Raw genomic sequence first — 16,810 nt, 5'->3', positions numbered from 1 at the left:
ACAATAACTACGTAAGACGTAACGAGGCTGCGATGTATGTATTACTTATAGGTGACCTTGTCTAAAAGCTCTTCAAACACCAACTGAGAGACCACGGGAGGGAGGCTGGGGGAGAGAGAGAGAGAGAAAGAGAGAGAGAGAGGAGGTGGAAGAGGAGGGGTCTGAGGGCTGCACATTCCCTGTTCCAGAGGAAAGGAAATGCATTATTTAGCAAGGCCTGTCTTGGTGTTATTCATAAACATGACTGGTCCAACACAAGGCTGTGTTTATGGAGAAAATGAGAGAATGGATGATACCTCTACATCATTCAAGCTTGAGGCAGTACTGGGTAGCAGTTCATGTCCTGTCAAGGTATTTTCTTCACTGCTGTGTGGAACTTGAGTGGTTCCAACTGTTTGACAACTTTTCCCTCTTTTATTCTCCCAAAAATCAGCCAAACATTTTCAGTCTGGAAACTTCAGAATAGTATTGAAGGTAAAGTTGTATTAGTTTGAACAATGTTTGGCTGCACAGCACAACTTGGCTTACCAACCAACAGACCGCTGCTTGTAAAAGGGGTTAACATTTAAGATGCAATAAATACGGCAGTTTCTTTGTTCAATTATATTCATGCTAATAATGTGTGAGAAAGCTGGATTGATGAAAATTATTCTTGACAGTACAAATATCACAGCTAAAATGACTAGCCACCAGCTACATTAAATGTCTTGCATGAATCATACCTGAAAGCTCTAGACTCGACACAAAATTAGTTTTTCTGAAAATGTTTTAAATCCTTCAACTACTCCACTTTCACTATGAATTCTACTGCAAACTTCCCAATTCTGCGTGGGAGCCAAAAGAGAAATGCGTGAAAGTGAATTGCCTTCCTGTGCATTAAACTTGTGTGCATGTGTCTATTAGACAACTTACTGCTTGAGCCCGGGATATCCTTTGGTCCTGGTGACATGGGCTCCGCACAGTACTGACACAGGCAGTCCTTCCCGTTGAAGGTCACTCTGTCCCCGGCAGGGAACGGTCGCCTGGAAGAGAGGTGACATGAACAATCGATCGACAAGACGTGAGCTGTGGCCCCCGAGGTAAGTAAGCGTAGTTTACTAGCTGTGGATTTTGCGGGCTGTCTGATGGAGCTCAAGATGACAGGGCTTGAAGTTGTGGATGTGTGTCAACACTGTGTCCCCGAGGTGGATGTTTAGTCAGATGATATAATACACCACATTGAGATCTAGGTAACTCTTTATCAGCTAATGGACAATAAGTCTGTGTGCCTTACTTGCAGATGGTGCAGACGAAGCAGGCAGGGTGGTAGGTCTTGCCCAGTGCGGTGACCACTTCCCCCTCCACAAAGTCCCCACAGCCATTGCAGCGGGTGCCGTGCATGCATTGGTAGTCCAGCGTGCACAGATACTCTCCATTCTTCATAAAGAAGCCACCCTGGGCGAGGTCACAGCCACACACTGTATGGGACACACACATTGGCACTGCGAGTCAGATCATTTAGTGCTCTGCCCATGTCACCATCAAGCCACCCATCTCCTCCTACGCATCAGCAGCTTTGGCCTTGCTAGTCCGTCTAATCCGAGTGGCTTGCTGAATTCATGAAATGGATGCTGATTAATTAATTTTAACAGCTGTGTTTGTTTGAAAGAACTCTGCACTTAGGTCGATAATTCAGCACTAGCACAGAGAGGTCTTTTTATAGTCGGTGTGGAGGTAGAGGGTTCAATGCAACAACAATTCTATAATTGTCTTGCCAAGGAAATAGCCTTAATCTGTTTCTGAAGATAACTGGCTCTGAATACTCTATACTACACTGCCATTTTCCAACAAGCTTCCTCCAATTCAAATATAACCTTGTCATCTACACAAACATGAAAGACAAGATGAGACATAAATAATAATTAGGGGTAAATTGTTAATTGGTGTGCCATAGGTTAACATTAAGTTTAATTATGACATTGTATCGAAATATAAATCTCCAACAGATTTATCATTTTATTCCATCCATATTGGCAACATGGATATTTCTATAAATCAGCACACTGTTATTATATATATATGAGAGCACTATACAAGAAGACTGCCATCCTCATAAAAACAACCGTAAAATAACCAAGCGCAACTGCCAATGGCTGTGAAAGAGTTCATTTGGCATGTAATTCCCAAAAAACTGTCATTGGTTAAGCTAACCTTGGTTGAGTGTGTCAGCATGCATGAACGTTTGATAATTGGCACTAAGCCGTATAGTGCAACTGAGGCTGATGATGATGTCACTAGTTTTGCGTATTTTTCTCGATTCGACAAATTCCATTTTGGAGCTAATGATACAAAAAAACTATAGGACAACCAAAGTTATTGCAGTTGATCTTGAGGACGATACGAATGTCTGGACCAGATTTCATGGCAATTCATTTAATATTTGTTTCAGTCTGAACCAATGTGATGTAGGCCTAATGATACCGACAAGCAGACCGAGCCACATTTAAAAATCTATGACAGCCATGTTGACCCATACTTCAGAATATGTTTTAATTCCGATGACGTGCTGCTTTTTGTGGCTGATTTGGGGGTACATTTCACAGTGAAATTGAAGGCTAATTGAAGAAATCATGGCTTTAAAAAAACATTTAATTTCAATGTCACATAATTCCACCATTTATCAAGACTCACTGACTCAACATAGGTTTTGATTAAGATTCAGACTTTTTTACATTTTTTATTTCTTTTAAAATGTGATCTATTAGACAAAAGACAATACATAGAGATAACACCTAGAGGACGACGAAACAGTGCGGATGACAAAACAGTGGACACAACATCATAAAGTCAGAGTAATGAGAAAAAGAAAAAAGAAAGAAAGAAAAAGAAAGAAAGAAAAATGCAAGTGTACATGTGTGCATGAGCGTGTGTGTGAGCTTTTTTTAAATTATTTTTATTTTTATTTAAAGAAACAAAAGACATTGATGATGGCAAATGTATATGTATGAGCGTATGCATGTACATGGAGTTGAATTGGTTTCCAGGCAAGGGAAAATAAAAAAATAAAATGAATTAAGATGAATTAACTAATCAATTAGAATGGGCACTTGGTAGAGCGCATACCTTCGCATATCACAAGATTTGGCATTGAATTATGAACATGTTGGCATTAGTTGCATGCCAATTGGATAAAAATTGACCGTGCTATGGTAAAAAGAAGATGTTGACCTTTCCATGACCTTGACCTTGACCTTTGACCCGATTGATCCCAAAATCTAATCAAATGGTCCCTGCGAAGGTAATAAGTGAATGATGACCAGATGTCGTGGTGTTCTGTTGTGTTGTAAATGATAGATGAGGTGAGTTTTTCTATTGAAATATATTCTGACATTCAATATTTCCAATATGTGATATGTGTGTTATACCTTGATTTCCAGTTCATGAGTATTGTTTTCTTGGCGATAGTTTGGGCCACGAGAAGTATTTTGCAGTTTGTTTTGCTCAGGTTTATTGATGAGATGTCTCCCAGTAAACAGAGTGATGGGGATAATGAGATGAGGCAGCCCAGGAAAACAGACAGTGACTCAGTTCTTTGTTTCCAAAAGTGTTGAACTGGTGTGCAGTACCAGGTGGCGTGAATGTAACTATCTTGACTATTTAGCGTGCAATGTGGACAGATGTCTGTAGTGAAACCCATTTGAAACATTTTGTGCCCAGTGTATGATTCAGACTTACGCGTGTCTGTATATCATTATTTCCACCGCATAATGGTCACCTGAACTGTGCAACCCACCAATCCAGCACCGCAGAGTGAGAAAGTGAGAGAAAACCTGCAGCGGAGATTTAGTGGCCTTTGACTGATGTCCAACCACCTCAGCTTTTCATCAGATCCATACATTGAATGCTTTTTGGGAAATTCAAAGGTCAATTCATGAAATTAAAATTAATTCAGGGAAATTAAAAGGTTTTGCTTTTGTGCATTTCATGCAATTAGATAAACACATGTTGTCTGGGATTTTTATGCCAAGGGAATGAATATATGAATGGCAATAAACTCAGTCAGCCTAATAATGGTTGTACAAGTTGGAAACAGCAAATATACATTTAGCGCAAGAACTAAGACAGTGTGGCTAATAATGCAGTCCTTGTGTCTTCTTTGGCAAACACTGTCTCGTGTGCACAAACTCGTTTACAACCAGTGACTCTGTAAAAGCATGTATCTCCACGTGTAAAGGACAGAATTAGGTGCTAATCTGAGTATTTACTTGTGTTATTCTGGGCCCTTGGTGAACTAAGCGAACTCTATAACAGTGCTCCAGTTACAGGCCTGCAAGAGTCAGACTGCTGGGTCGGACGTGGGCTGCTACATCGTAATCATGCCGGAATGCCAGAAATCCATCAGTAATAAGGATAAATGCAGGAGGATTTACACCAGGGCTATTCAACTTCAGTAGCAAGTGGGCCGAATAAGAAAATCACGGGGGGTGTGAGGGCCGCACAGAATATTGATCAAATAATGGCTAAAATTTAAAAACAGGAATGTATATTTCCACAGGTAAACAGTCACAAACGAAAATGCGTCGGTATTGTGTGGCAAAAGTGTTGCGAACAAGCATCACTATAAACATGTTTCAAAGTGTAAATATCCGCTCAAGGTAACCAGTTGTTTCAGATCCCTTCAACCAAACTGTTCCCATGAAAACATAAGAAATGTGACTTAATGGATCAATATAATAATATACACTTTTACTAATCCCCAAGGGGAAATTAGTTCTCTGCATTTAACCCATCCTTAGTTATTAAGGAGCAGTGGGCTGCGGTGAAGCGCCCGGGAAGCAACTGGGGGTTCAGTGCCTTGCTCAAGGACACTTCAACTTGCAACTAATGGGGAGAGCGGGGATCGAACACACAACCTTGCGGTTGAAGGACGGCCCTCTTAACCCACTGAGCTACAGCCACCAATATATAAATGACTTGGGATGAAACTAATATCTGGTGGCGCAGCGCACGGACTGCGTGTCTTTGAGTGCAGACTTCTTTTGCGTGAAAGGGATCGAAACCAGGTCGGTCGATCTTTTTATTTTTATTTTTTCGAAAATGTATTTCTTCATACGTGGCTGTGATGCACTGCTCACTCATACAATCGTAATCGCCCAAATGGATATGAACGGTGGCTTGAAGATCTCCAGCAATATGTTTGTGAATGTGTGACGAACAGTGTTGGGCAAGTTACTGAAAATTAGTAATTAGTTATAGTTACTAGTTACTTCTTTTAAAAGTAATTGAATTACTTTACTAGTTACTGTATATCCAAAGTAATTAGTTACTAGGGAAAGTAACTTTTAAGTTACTTTTATGTCTGCTTTTTTAATGTCATGAACAGTCAAACACAATAAACATATGTTGTAGACCTATTTATTGCAATCAACAGGGCAACAGGCCTTCAAATCAAGCAGGAGTACAAAAGTCCCTTTTTTAGTTAACTTAATACAAAATAACTGTCTCAGTGATTTAACAGTGGTTTCTTTTTACCACATTAGGCCCAATGAAATAAAAGTGATTGGCCTACAGTATTAACACTAATTAAAGAGAAAACAAAGGTGCATTGAGGTGCTGCATATAATTGAGGGGGGGGTGCTAGTGAGGCGTGTACGTGCTGATCTGGAGTCAGTTTGGTAGGATTTGGGTATAAATAAATTATTTCATTTAAAATATGGATTTTTATTTAAAGATATTCATGTAATTTGCATGCAAAATAGGTCTACCCGAACCAGCGGACACAAATTCAACCAGCGGCAAAACCGCGGACCTGGCAACACTGGAAGTGGCTGTCAATCACAGTGTGGCACCGTGCGTGCTGGTCGAGGGGCGTGCCTGTGATTGGCGGAGTAGAGGGGAGGCGTGCCTGTGATTGGCGGAGTAGAGGGAGGCGGGTTAACCTGTCGGAAAACGGAAGTTACGGGTGGTTGACGGAACCGTTGTTGTTGATGTTCGCTGCTGAGCCGAGAGGAGCACGCTGTCTGTGTTGGTGGATGCCCAATAAAGGGAGGAATAATAACGTCGTCCCGTCTCCGTGTCATCAGTCCATAACGTCCGAGACGTTACAATATCATTGCGCCACCAAGGTCCTGCGATGTCAGATCAGAAGCAGCTAAAGTAGCCTAGCTTGTCTTCTTGTCTGCAAGTGTTCATTTTTCACAAAAGAGAGTAACGCGAGTAACGAACTCATTTAAATTTCAGTAACTGTAACTGCGTTAGTTGATTTAAAAAAATACTTCGTTACACTCTCGTTACCGCTAAAAGTAGTGGAATTACAGTAACGCGTTACTTTGTAACGCGTTACTCCCAACACTGGTGACGAATCTGGTGCGCGAGACAGAGCCCCGCTGCAGATGTTAAGAGAACACAACGCACGCACAGGGAAACCAGTAGGTTTGAAAACCAGTAGGGGTGTAACACCGGCAACCAACACGGGTGCGTAACATAAAGATGTAACCATACAGGTTTGGTTGAGGCAACAGTGAAACTCAATGGCTCTGGGTTAGATGTCTCAATGTATAAAAGAGGCGTGTCCGTCAGTTTTATTTTTTCTTACCAAGCTATACTGATTTGCAGGCAGTCTTGCGGGCCAAAGTTAAACTCAAACGGGCCGCATCCGGCCCGCGGGCCGCTAGTTGAATAGGCCTGATTTACACCGTCACATGTCAGCGCAGTCTGAAGGGTCAATAAGTAGTTTGCAGATCTGAGAAGAGAAGACGAGTCATGCTACCAGCTGTAAGAGGATCGAAAAGGATGGCTTTTAGGGACAGCTCCTATCCACCTTCATATGATTGGGATGTTTTTTGGGACAGTCATGGAAAAATAATCATTTGTTCAGCTCTTGTTTTGTCATTTTACCTCAAGGGTTACAATACTTTTGACTCCTCTATACCTGTGAACTGTCATTCTCCATCATAGGGTAAGAAAAGAAAGTCAGAAGTAAGCTGCAAGTACTGAGCAAAAAGAAGTAAATGTCCTACTGTTGTAACTGTATGAAATTAGCAATTAATTAACCTTTTAAATCAACAAGCTATTTTTAGGACTCTGCTCTGAAAATTGCATACCCAAACAAAAAAGGCGGTATCTCTGCAACCACTAGGGCTATTTTAATATTTTTTACCTTTTCACCTTTTACATTTTTATTTTTATTTTGTTCAGATGTGTACATATCAGCCCCTAACAAAGTCTCGGGAAGAAACCAGAATACAACTCTGGATGGAAAAACTTGAGAATGACCCACCTCCAACTGACATGGGAATACCCCCCACTGAAAACCTACCCCCTGGCCAAGAAGCATCATGGGCTCAATGGAAAACACTCAACCGCCTTAGAACAAGAACGGGACGATCCAAAGATGCTCTGGTCAGATGGGGCTACAAGACTGGCCCAACCACCTGTGAATGTGGACAAGCAGACCATACAATGGAGCACTGCCTTGTCTGCCCTCTACTACCTAACCCTTGCAGCCCAAAAGACCTTGCAGTATTCAACAAAAACGCAAAGGACTGTGTAAAGAAATGGGAAACTGCCATATAACTATCACGCTTCAGTGAAACGAAAAGAAGAAGAAGTCTATATGTTACTGGTTAAAAGTAAATGAAGATGGCACACAGCAAAAATATAAAATCTCAGGTCCGAATTTTAAAAAACACATTCAGGATGATTCTCTTTTTGGAATGAGGCAGTTGAAAGGTTTAAACCTATCCCAAATCATAGTATAATATGTGAGTATTCTCTCTGCAATGTTTTACTTTGAAAAAGTGAAGCAGAACAAAGTTAGAGAGGTTTTAGTACAGAGAGTTCCGGCGAGGTCTCCAAAATTGTCATTTTGGCACATTTTGGATTTGAATTTTCTCATGTACCAAACCATATATTTTACTTGTATGCTACGTATGTCGTTCAATATATCCAAATATAGCATTTTACAATTTTTTTGTAAAAAAAAAAATATATATCATAAAACTATATTTTCCCATAAAAAACAAGTATGCGCGGCTCTAGCTCAGCGGGGGACAGCTCGATTTCAGAAAACGACACCTCTTTGAAAAAGTCAGAGCCAGTAGCATTGAGGGCTACCAACAAAGACTAGATTGACAGCACCCGAAGCCAGTAGAATCCAGAAAGGCGTCGCGATTTGTGAAATGTAAAATCTGATATGCTGAAAGTAACTTCCCTACACCTGGTCACATGTTACCTTTGCATGTCAAGAGGAGTTGAATGAGGCACAGGGTATATAACATATGTTAGTGTGAATTTACCAGGAAAAAATTGTTTTAATGGTCCTAATCAACAAAGGTAGGAAGATAAAGCGATTAATGTTACTGTGTTCTTTGGCTCATATCTCGCTGATGCTTTGGTGTAGAGGGATTTGGAAGATATATGTGGAATCAGTGTTGAATGGTCGTGCTGTTTGCCATCAGGCTTTTTCTGATAACACCCAGCTAAGGGTTGCTGGTTCCGGAAATGTGCTGAGTGGGCCGAATTATAATAATCATATATTTATGGTTATCGTAGTTTTTTGCTTGAGTTTTTTTAAATGATGACGGATTCTTGTCGACCAGGCTAGGTTGTTTTATTTGATGTGCAAAATTAATATATTATATGTATATTTGCTTGTTTTTTATAGCAATAAAGACCCCAGAGCCCATAGGGTTAACACTTTACACCTTAATGTTCACACAACTACAACACAAATTGAGGAAGAAATTAGCAGTCTGTGGACTCTTTAAAACATTTTTTAAACGCATAACGGATTTACCGAAGACTGGCCTTATTACATTTATCCAAAGCGACTTACAATCCTGTTACATTCATACACCATAGACGCAGCTACAGGGAGCAATTCAGGGTTAAGGACACAAGGACACATCGACTAGGGTGGGGATTGAACCTCCAACCCACTGATTGAAAGACGGACCTGATACCCACTGACCCATAGTCACCCGTGAATCACAATTTTAGGGTGTTCTCACATTGACTAAAGCTGCGCCAAATCAAATACCAGTGAAACCCATTCAACAGTGTTTAATTACAAAACATGACAGTACCTTTACAGGTGAAGCACTTTAGGTGGAAGTGCTTGTTCTGCACCCGCAGCACCTCTCCCTTACATGGCTCGCCACACTTGTAGCACTGAATCAGGGGCTTCTCTGTGGAGTGTTGGTGTGTGTCCTGCGCATGAGCCACTGCAAGAAAGGAGACATTAACATTACTATTGGGCTCTAACGTTGATGAGTCATCATGGTCGCTCCATGCAGTTATTTTGTAACATAGTTTTTTTATTTTTAAGTTGTCTTCATCTCAGGACACACTGTGTATCTGAATGTGCAACATCACACAGACTCCAGAGATAACGACCAACTGCTGAAACCCTGTCGGAGTAAAAAAAGAACAATATTGAGCAGGACAGCACAACTTGGGGTACTTGGTAAATGGCACACTAAAAGGGTATTGAGCAAATTGGTTAACTTCATCCTCAAAGGAAAATATCGTGGACCATCCCAATGCATGCTATAATGCACTATATACACTGTATATATATGGCTTCTTATTGCCATGTTTAGAAGTTATTATCTCCTGTCCCTTGCTTTTTGGGCTAGTGTTCCATTCTTCCCTAGCTGCGGATATCAAGTGTTTGACGGTAAGCAGAGCAAAGCACTCAGATAACGATAAAACAGGGCAGGATAAATGTTTGAATACCTTTATATTTCCAACTACACTCCCGGCATAGGCAAATACAAGGTCAACAAGAATAAGAAAAAGAGAATGTGACGTAGAAAAGACAACTTTGCACAAGACTAAAGGTGCGTTCACACCAAAAGCAAAACTATTTTTTCACGCGACCAAATCCCATAAAAAGTCAACGTACAGACGCGTGTGGCTGCGATAGACGCAATATTTTTCCGGGCGGCGTGATTGAGGCGACGCGATGTGGGCGACACGTTTACAGCAACGCGTTTTCAGCGGCGCAATTTTCGCCCCGAGTTGAAATATTTCAACTTTGAGGCGGTCATCTCGCAACTCGGGCCAATCAGCTCTTGTGTTCCGCTCTCGTAGCGCTTGAAGCGGAAGTCTTTCAGACGTAACAGTAACTTCATCGGTGAAAGTGACCGAGCTGTGTGAGCCTACGGGTGATGTCATGAACCCAAACACGAGGGCGTTAGTGTGTGGGACGTCCACAACAAATATAAAGCAGAACTAGTGGTTAGTTATTCTGTGGTGGATGAAGGAAATGATAACGGTCTTTACGGAGACGAGACACGGAGATAAGCCCCGCCCCTCGCGGAGCGTCTCGCCGCTTATGGCCTGAACACGATGAATGGTCGAGCGAGTAAACTCACGCGTTTTGGGCGACGCGAAAAATAGTTTCGCTTTTGGTGTGAACGCACCTTAAGTCACAACCATGCTAGCAGCTTTGTGAGGCTTTACTTAGACACAGCTGCGCTTAGGGCTAACATGCTCAGGGCAATGTTAACATGCTACCTATACTGTATTTTCCTGCAGGGAAAACTTCTCTTATAGCACTGTACACATCAGACAATAATACATACAACAGCCCAACAGTAACAACATATACAAAGATACACAACCGCACACACTCAGGTTTATTCAGCGAGGTCTATTCGGCAAAAGTTGTTGTAGCACTCTGGGATTCTTGAATGAAGAGTGCCTTACAAATAGAATGCAATATTATTATTATTATTAAGTTGCGTTCTTTTGATGTGGCAATGTGTGCAATGGCCTTATTGTTTAACTCTGCAAGGTTGGGTAGGAGGACACCAATTATCCTGGTGGCTGTGTTGGTTATTTGTGTGAGTTGGACCTGGTTAGATATGGATTGCATGTTAAAGAAGCTGCTGGAAGAGTACAGCAGAATGTGCTGAACATGGCTCGACACAAGGAGATTGGGGGGTAGGGGGAGGATAGGGTGCTTCACGGATGACTGATCTCTGAGCTCTTTTTTTTGAGAGGGAGGGGTCATTAGTAAGGTGTTTGATGCTGAGTCTATTGTCCAGGTTCACTCTGAGGGATTTGAAAAGAAGGAGGATCCTAACATGTGTGCCTGGGGAGTGCTGGTGCTGGAGGAGGACGTGCAGCAAGCAGGCCACAGCATACTCTGTGCCCCTCTTCAGCCAATTGGAGGTGATCCATTTGTGGGGTTATGATGAGCAGAAGCTTCTCCTAAGAAAAGAAGGCAATGGGGCAGAAGTGGTTGAGCTCTGTGGCCCATAGTTTTTTAAATATTTGGTATTGTGGCGATCTGCTAAGATTTACAGAAGATGTTAGCAGATATTGTTTAATATGTTGGCAGACTTAGTTGAATGTGCTATCATGCTTATTTTAAAAAACTACCATTATACACAAAGTACAGAGTCTGATAGGAATATCATGAGATTTGGTCATCAGAAATAATCAAGTTAAACCAATTGATTACATAAAGAGATGAGGGGAGTATCTGGACTGAATTCCATCCAATTGTTGTTGCGACAGTTCAAACTAATTGTTATTCCTAAAGGCACACTCGTGGCACCAACATAACGACAAATGGTGTTGAGTTCAAATGACTGGTTGCACAGCATGCATAGCTCTTAAGTAAAGATTTAGACATCACTTTCCTAATATGAGGTTTTGTGAGAGCCATCATAATTATAAAAGACAGAGAAGCTATTATCATCTTGCTTTATCTCTACAAGCAGCATCCAATATTATCTTTAGATCCCTTACACGTCAGCCTGTGGCCCTCCTAAGGAGAACGTGTGGGCTTCCCTGACACAGACATTAAGCCATTACAACTGTATGGGATGTAAATACTGCAGCAGTGCCGCACTGCACACAGTCTTTCAACTGTTCTGAAACCATCAGATTATTTTACGTTCAGGAACAGCACGTCTCTCTCTCTCTCTGTCTCTCGCTCACTTAGAATACACATTAAAGGATCTTTGCTCTTTCTGCTTTGCAATGAATCATTAGTCTGCAAGGCTAAAATACGACAAGACCAAAAGCACAGAAATAACCATCATGACCAATCGATGGTCGACCAAAGTGAGACATTACTGTGGCTTATTGACAACTTGGCCTAACCATGCATCACACCTCTACAGTTGCGGTCTGATTTTGAAGTAAAAATTTGCCAAATTCTTACGGATACATCAGTCCATTCATAATTTGGGTTGAAAAGGAAGTGAGAAAAAGTGAAGGAAGTAGACGGGATAACGAGAGAGATGCTGGAAGAAATGTGGATGAGAGAGGGTGTAGGATCTCTCCCCCTGGTGTCCCTGGTGTCTCTGGTGTGATTACATTTAGCAGGACAATGAGAGCGGTGACAGTAAACTAAAACAGTCTCAGGCCATGAAACGAAAGCAATACGTTAAGAGGCACCAAACAGGCTCCAACAATCGGAGGGGAACAGCAGAGGGCGTGGTGATAATTCTCTATAGGTTTGTCACTACCTTTCACAATATAAATAATATTTCTATTCAGTGTTCATACAAACATATTGATTAAAGCAGCTTTAAAGTACCAATTTGACATTGTTGTGATGCCAACCATCTCTCTTTGTGCCTGTTTGTAATGCCGACTTAAAGTTTTTACCATTTCAGAGTGTTGTGTTGTCAGCAGGGACCGCTCAACAGGGAAAAGTCAACAATAATAACGTCATAACAAAAATCCTAGACAGATGTTTGAATCCTGTGAACAGAGGATGAAAAAAGAAGCTATGGTCACTGTGTTATTCCAGCTATTGTAACTATCCAATGGAAGAGGTGGGGTTACCACCTCTTCCATTGGATCGTTTTTGCCTTCGCACTGGCAGCACAAAGGGAGAGAAGGAGACTGTGGGAACTTTTCAGTCAGTGCGTTTACATGATGGTATAATTCAAATCTTGCTTTAGTCGGACTATGCTATCTTTTGGGGGATCTGCTATTATCCCAATATACAGGACTGTCTCAGAAAATTTGAATATTGTGATGAAGTTCTTTATTTTCTGTAATGCAATTAAAAAAACAAAAATGTCATGCATTCTGGATTCATTACAAATCAACTGAAATATTGCAAGCCTTTTATTCTTTTAATATTGCTGATTATGGCTTACAGCTTAAGAAAACTCTAAAATCCTATCTCATAAAATTTTAATATTTCCTCAGACCAAGTAAAAAAAAAAAAAGATTTATAACAGCTGAGTGTTTGTCAAGGCTCAGGAAACCCTTGCAGGTGTTTTGAGTTAATTAGACAATTCAAGTGATTTGTTTAATACCCTACTAGTATACTTTTTCATGATATTCTAATATTTAGAGATAGGATATGAGTTTTCTTAAGCTGTAAGCCATAATCAGCAATATTAAAAGAATAAAAGGCTTGCAATATTTCAGTTGATTTGTAAAGAATCCAGAATGCATGACATTTTTGTTTTTTTTATTGCATTGCAGAAAATAAAGAACTTCATCACAATATTCTAATTTTCTGAGACAGTCCTGTACATGGCAGTGAGTAATTCGAATCATTGGCCGAAAGCATGTCATATCCGATATGTGGCGCTGTTTTCATTACAACTCGTGGTGATACAGCCATTTCCGCTGGACCTCTTCACCACTACCAACAACAACCAACATCAACATTTCGAGAAAGATGGCGAACAGAGAGCAAGGCGAAGCTACATCCCTCTACTATTCTTGCATGATGTTAAGAGTGACATTATCGTCTCTTTCGACTTCCGGGTCACGACATGCGAGGGAGGGAGGAGGGCGGCGGGATCTCAAGCATGCTGTAGCAGGCCTGAGGCCACCACCCGTGGGTTTCCCCCCCCAGCACCAAGGATCCGCCAGACAGCAAGAGGTTTGGTCCAAGGACATATTTATTGGCACACACACGACACCGAGCAGACCGTAAAACACGTGCCTCTGCTCACCTCTCCCTCTCCACTCTCGAGTGGGAGCTTTTATAGGGGTGGCCTCGGCTGCTGAGTAACTGCCAATCACCAGCAGCCGAGGCCAAAGCAGACACAGCTGCCACACTCCCCACCACTCGATTTAGGCCGGGGCTCCATCCGGCCTAACCTACTCCCCCTCCTCCCCCCCATGAGAGCTTGGGCGGAGGAGGGGCTCTGGGGGACCGGGACCGGGCTCGGCAGGAGGGGGCTCTGGGGTCGACTGCTTAGGATGTGGGGGCTCTGGGGCTCGGGACGGGGAGCTGACGCCCGCCGGGCCGGGGAACGGGGAGCCGGGACCGGCCGGGATGGAGCCGGAGCAGCGGTAGCTGGTACCTCCGACAGGGCCCGGGGATCCGGAGTCGGCCCTCCACCGACGGGTCGGCTCGGGGGTCGGCAGCTCCGACGGATCCTGGGGCTCTGGGTTCGGCAGCTCCGACGGGTCCTGGGGCTCGGGGGTCGGCAGCTCCGACGGATCCTGGACCTCGGGGTCCGGCAGCTCCGACGAGTCCTGGGGCTCTGGGTTCGGCAGCTCCGACGGGTCCTGGGGCTCGGAGGTCGGCAGCTCCGACGGGTCCTGGACCTCGGGGGTCGGCAGCTCCGATGGGTCCTGGACCTCGGGGTTCTGCAGCTCCGACGAGTCCTGGGGCTCTGGGTCCGGCAGCTCCGACGAGTCCTGGGGCTCTGGGTCCGGCAGCTCCGACGGCTCCTGGACCTCGGGGGTCAGCAGCTCCGACGGCTCCTGGACCTCGGGGGTCAGCAGCTCCGACGGGTCCTGGGGCTCTGGGTCCAGCAGCTCCGACGGCTCCTGGGGCTCTGGGTCCGGCAGCTCCGACGGCTCCTGGACCTCGGGGGTCGGCCGCTCCGACGGGTCCTGGACCTCGGGGGTCGGCCGCTCCGACGGGTCCTGGACCTCGGGGGTCGGCCGCTCCGACGTGTCCTGGGGCTCTGGGGTCGGCAGCTCCGACGGGTCCTGGGGCTCTGGGGTCGGCAGCTCCGATGGGTCCTGGACCTCGGGGTTCGGCAGCTCCGACTGGTCCTGGGGCTCTGGAGTCGGCAGCTCCGACGGGGCCCGGACCTCGGGGATTGGCAGCTCCGACGGCTCGGGGGTCGGCTGCGGCGACGGGTCACGGGGAACGGGAGTCTGCCGCAGCGCCGGCGGGTTTCGAGGAACAGGCGGCTCTCCTCCGCCTGTGCCCGCCCCATCTCCTCTATCCGGGCCAGTATCTGGCCCAAGCTGCTCATCAGCTCTGCCTCCTGGTCTGGCTCCATCCCTTTCAGGCACTGGGTCCTCAGGGGCCCCACGTTGGGCTCCAATGTAGCAGGCCTGAGGCCACCACCCGTGGGTTTCCCTCCCCCAGCACCAAGGATCCGCCAGACAGCAAGAGGTTTGGTCCAAGGACATATTTATTGGCACACACACGACACCGAGCGGACCGTAAAACACGTGCCTCTGCTCACCTCTCCCTCTCCACTCTCGAGTGGGAGCTTTTATAAGGGTGGCCTCGGCTGCTGAGTGATTGCCAATCACCAGCAGCCGAGGCCAAATCAGACACAGCTGCCACACATGCGCAAAGACGCAAAGTCCAGTTCCTAATCCAATTCACCGTTACATGCCGCGATAGTCGAATTATCAACCGGATCGGATCGAGTTATCCAGGGGTGTTAATCGGATCGTAGTCGGACCGCACATAGTCGAACAAAGGTGTTTACATGAAACGGATAATTCGATTTCAGTCCGACTAAGCCAGTTATTCGAATGCATGTAAACACGGTCACTGACTCATACAAAAATAAGGAAGACAACATCAAAAGGGATGTAACATTTTCTCTGATTGAACCATTTCTGGGACTTGTTTGGCCATAACTCCATTAGTACGGTATTTTTCAACGGTTTAACAGGCCTCCACACTCATGCCTCTATGTTTACACAAGTATGACAATTTTCCTGCAATTACATGGTTTTGAAATAAATCCATTAGTGATTCTTTAGGGGTTATTGTGGTAGCAACAAAATGGCCCTCGGTTTGTTAGAATCTATATTATGTAATGCCATATAAATAAGTAAGCATGCGGTACAACTTCAGCACACAGCTGGATGTGTTGGCTGTGCTGACAGAGTGACCTGTCCTGCCTCATCACCAGGAGATAAAGTGACTGATATGAGCCTCAATGCACACACACACACACACACACGCACACACACACACACACACACACACCACCCTGTGGCTGAGGGAACAATAACCGGCAGAGCATCCCAAAGCCCGGCGTAGAGAAAAGGGGACTGCTCTCTCTACCCCGACATCCCACCCATCCCCCATATCCCCCATTTAAGCAGAGCTGAGCTGCGTTGGCAATAATAAAGGTTGCAGATGATTCTCTGGAGGGAAGTGAAGAAGGCCATCTTGAATCCCCCGAGGACAGATTTCCCTGGAACACGTGCCCCACCCTCACTGGTAGATAACAAAAAGGGGTTATGGACGGAGAGTGCATGATTTGCTGCGACAGCTTCAGACTGTGTTGCCTTTTTGCGTGAACCCAGAGAAACAGCAAAGCCGAAGAGTAGCGCCTTGCAATTGCACTGCGAAAAGGGCAATTAAATTAAACAATAGATGACAGATGAAAAATAAAATATTCAGCTCACAGCCTTTGTTACTGTATGAGTCACAGACAGAAGAGTTAGTACAGACATCCACAAAGTAGTGTGTGTGTGTGTGTGTGTGTTATAAAGAAAGACAGAGGAAAGATGAAGAGATTGGCTCCACTCTTGGCATCCATATCAATGCTTTTGGCCCAAGATGTTCTTAGACAACAAAACACACACACACACCAACACACTTTTTACTCAGTTTCCAATCCCACCAGTT

General features: G+C 44.2%; 1 protein-coding gene across 1 annotated transcript in view; it reads right to left on the bottom strand.

Annotated features, from left to right (window-relative positions):
• Positions 1 to 9,134, bottom strand: part of LOC130207564 (actin-binding LIM protein 1-like) — a 40,176-nt gene extending 31,042 nt beyond the window's left edge. The window contains exons 1-3 of the mRNA XM_056436211.1: positions 9,066 to 9,134; positions 1,274 to 1,457; positions 913 to 1,022 (exon numbers count right to left, since the gene is read on the bottom strand). Of these exons, the coding sequence (XP_056292186.1) occupies positions 913 to 1,022; positions 1,274 to 1,422 (259 nt within the window). The 5' untranslated portion in view covers positions 1,423 to 1,457; positions 9,066 to 9,134. The remainder of the gene's footprint in view (positions 1 to 912; positions 1,023 to 1,273; positions 1,458 to 9,065) is intronic.
• Positions 9,135 to 16,810: the final 7,676 nt, after the last annotated feature.

This window comes from Pseudoliparis swirei, chromosome 17 (genome assembly GCF_029220125.1).
Source record: "Pseudoliparis swirei isolate HS2019 ecotype Mariana Trench chromosome 17, NWPU_hadal_v1, whole genome shotgun sequence".
NCBI lineage: Eukaryota > Metazoa > Chordata > Actinopteri > Perciformes > Liparidae > Pseudoliparis > Pseudoliparis swirei.
The sequence above is the reverse complement of the archived record's forward strand: the minus strand, read 5'-3'. Positions and strand labels throughout refer to the sequence as shown.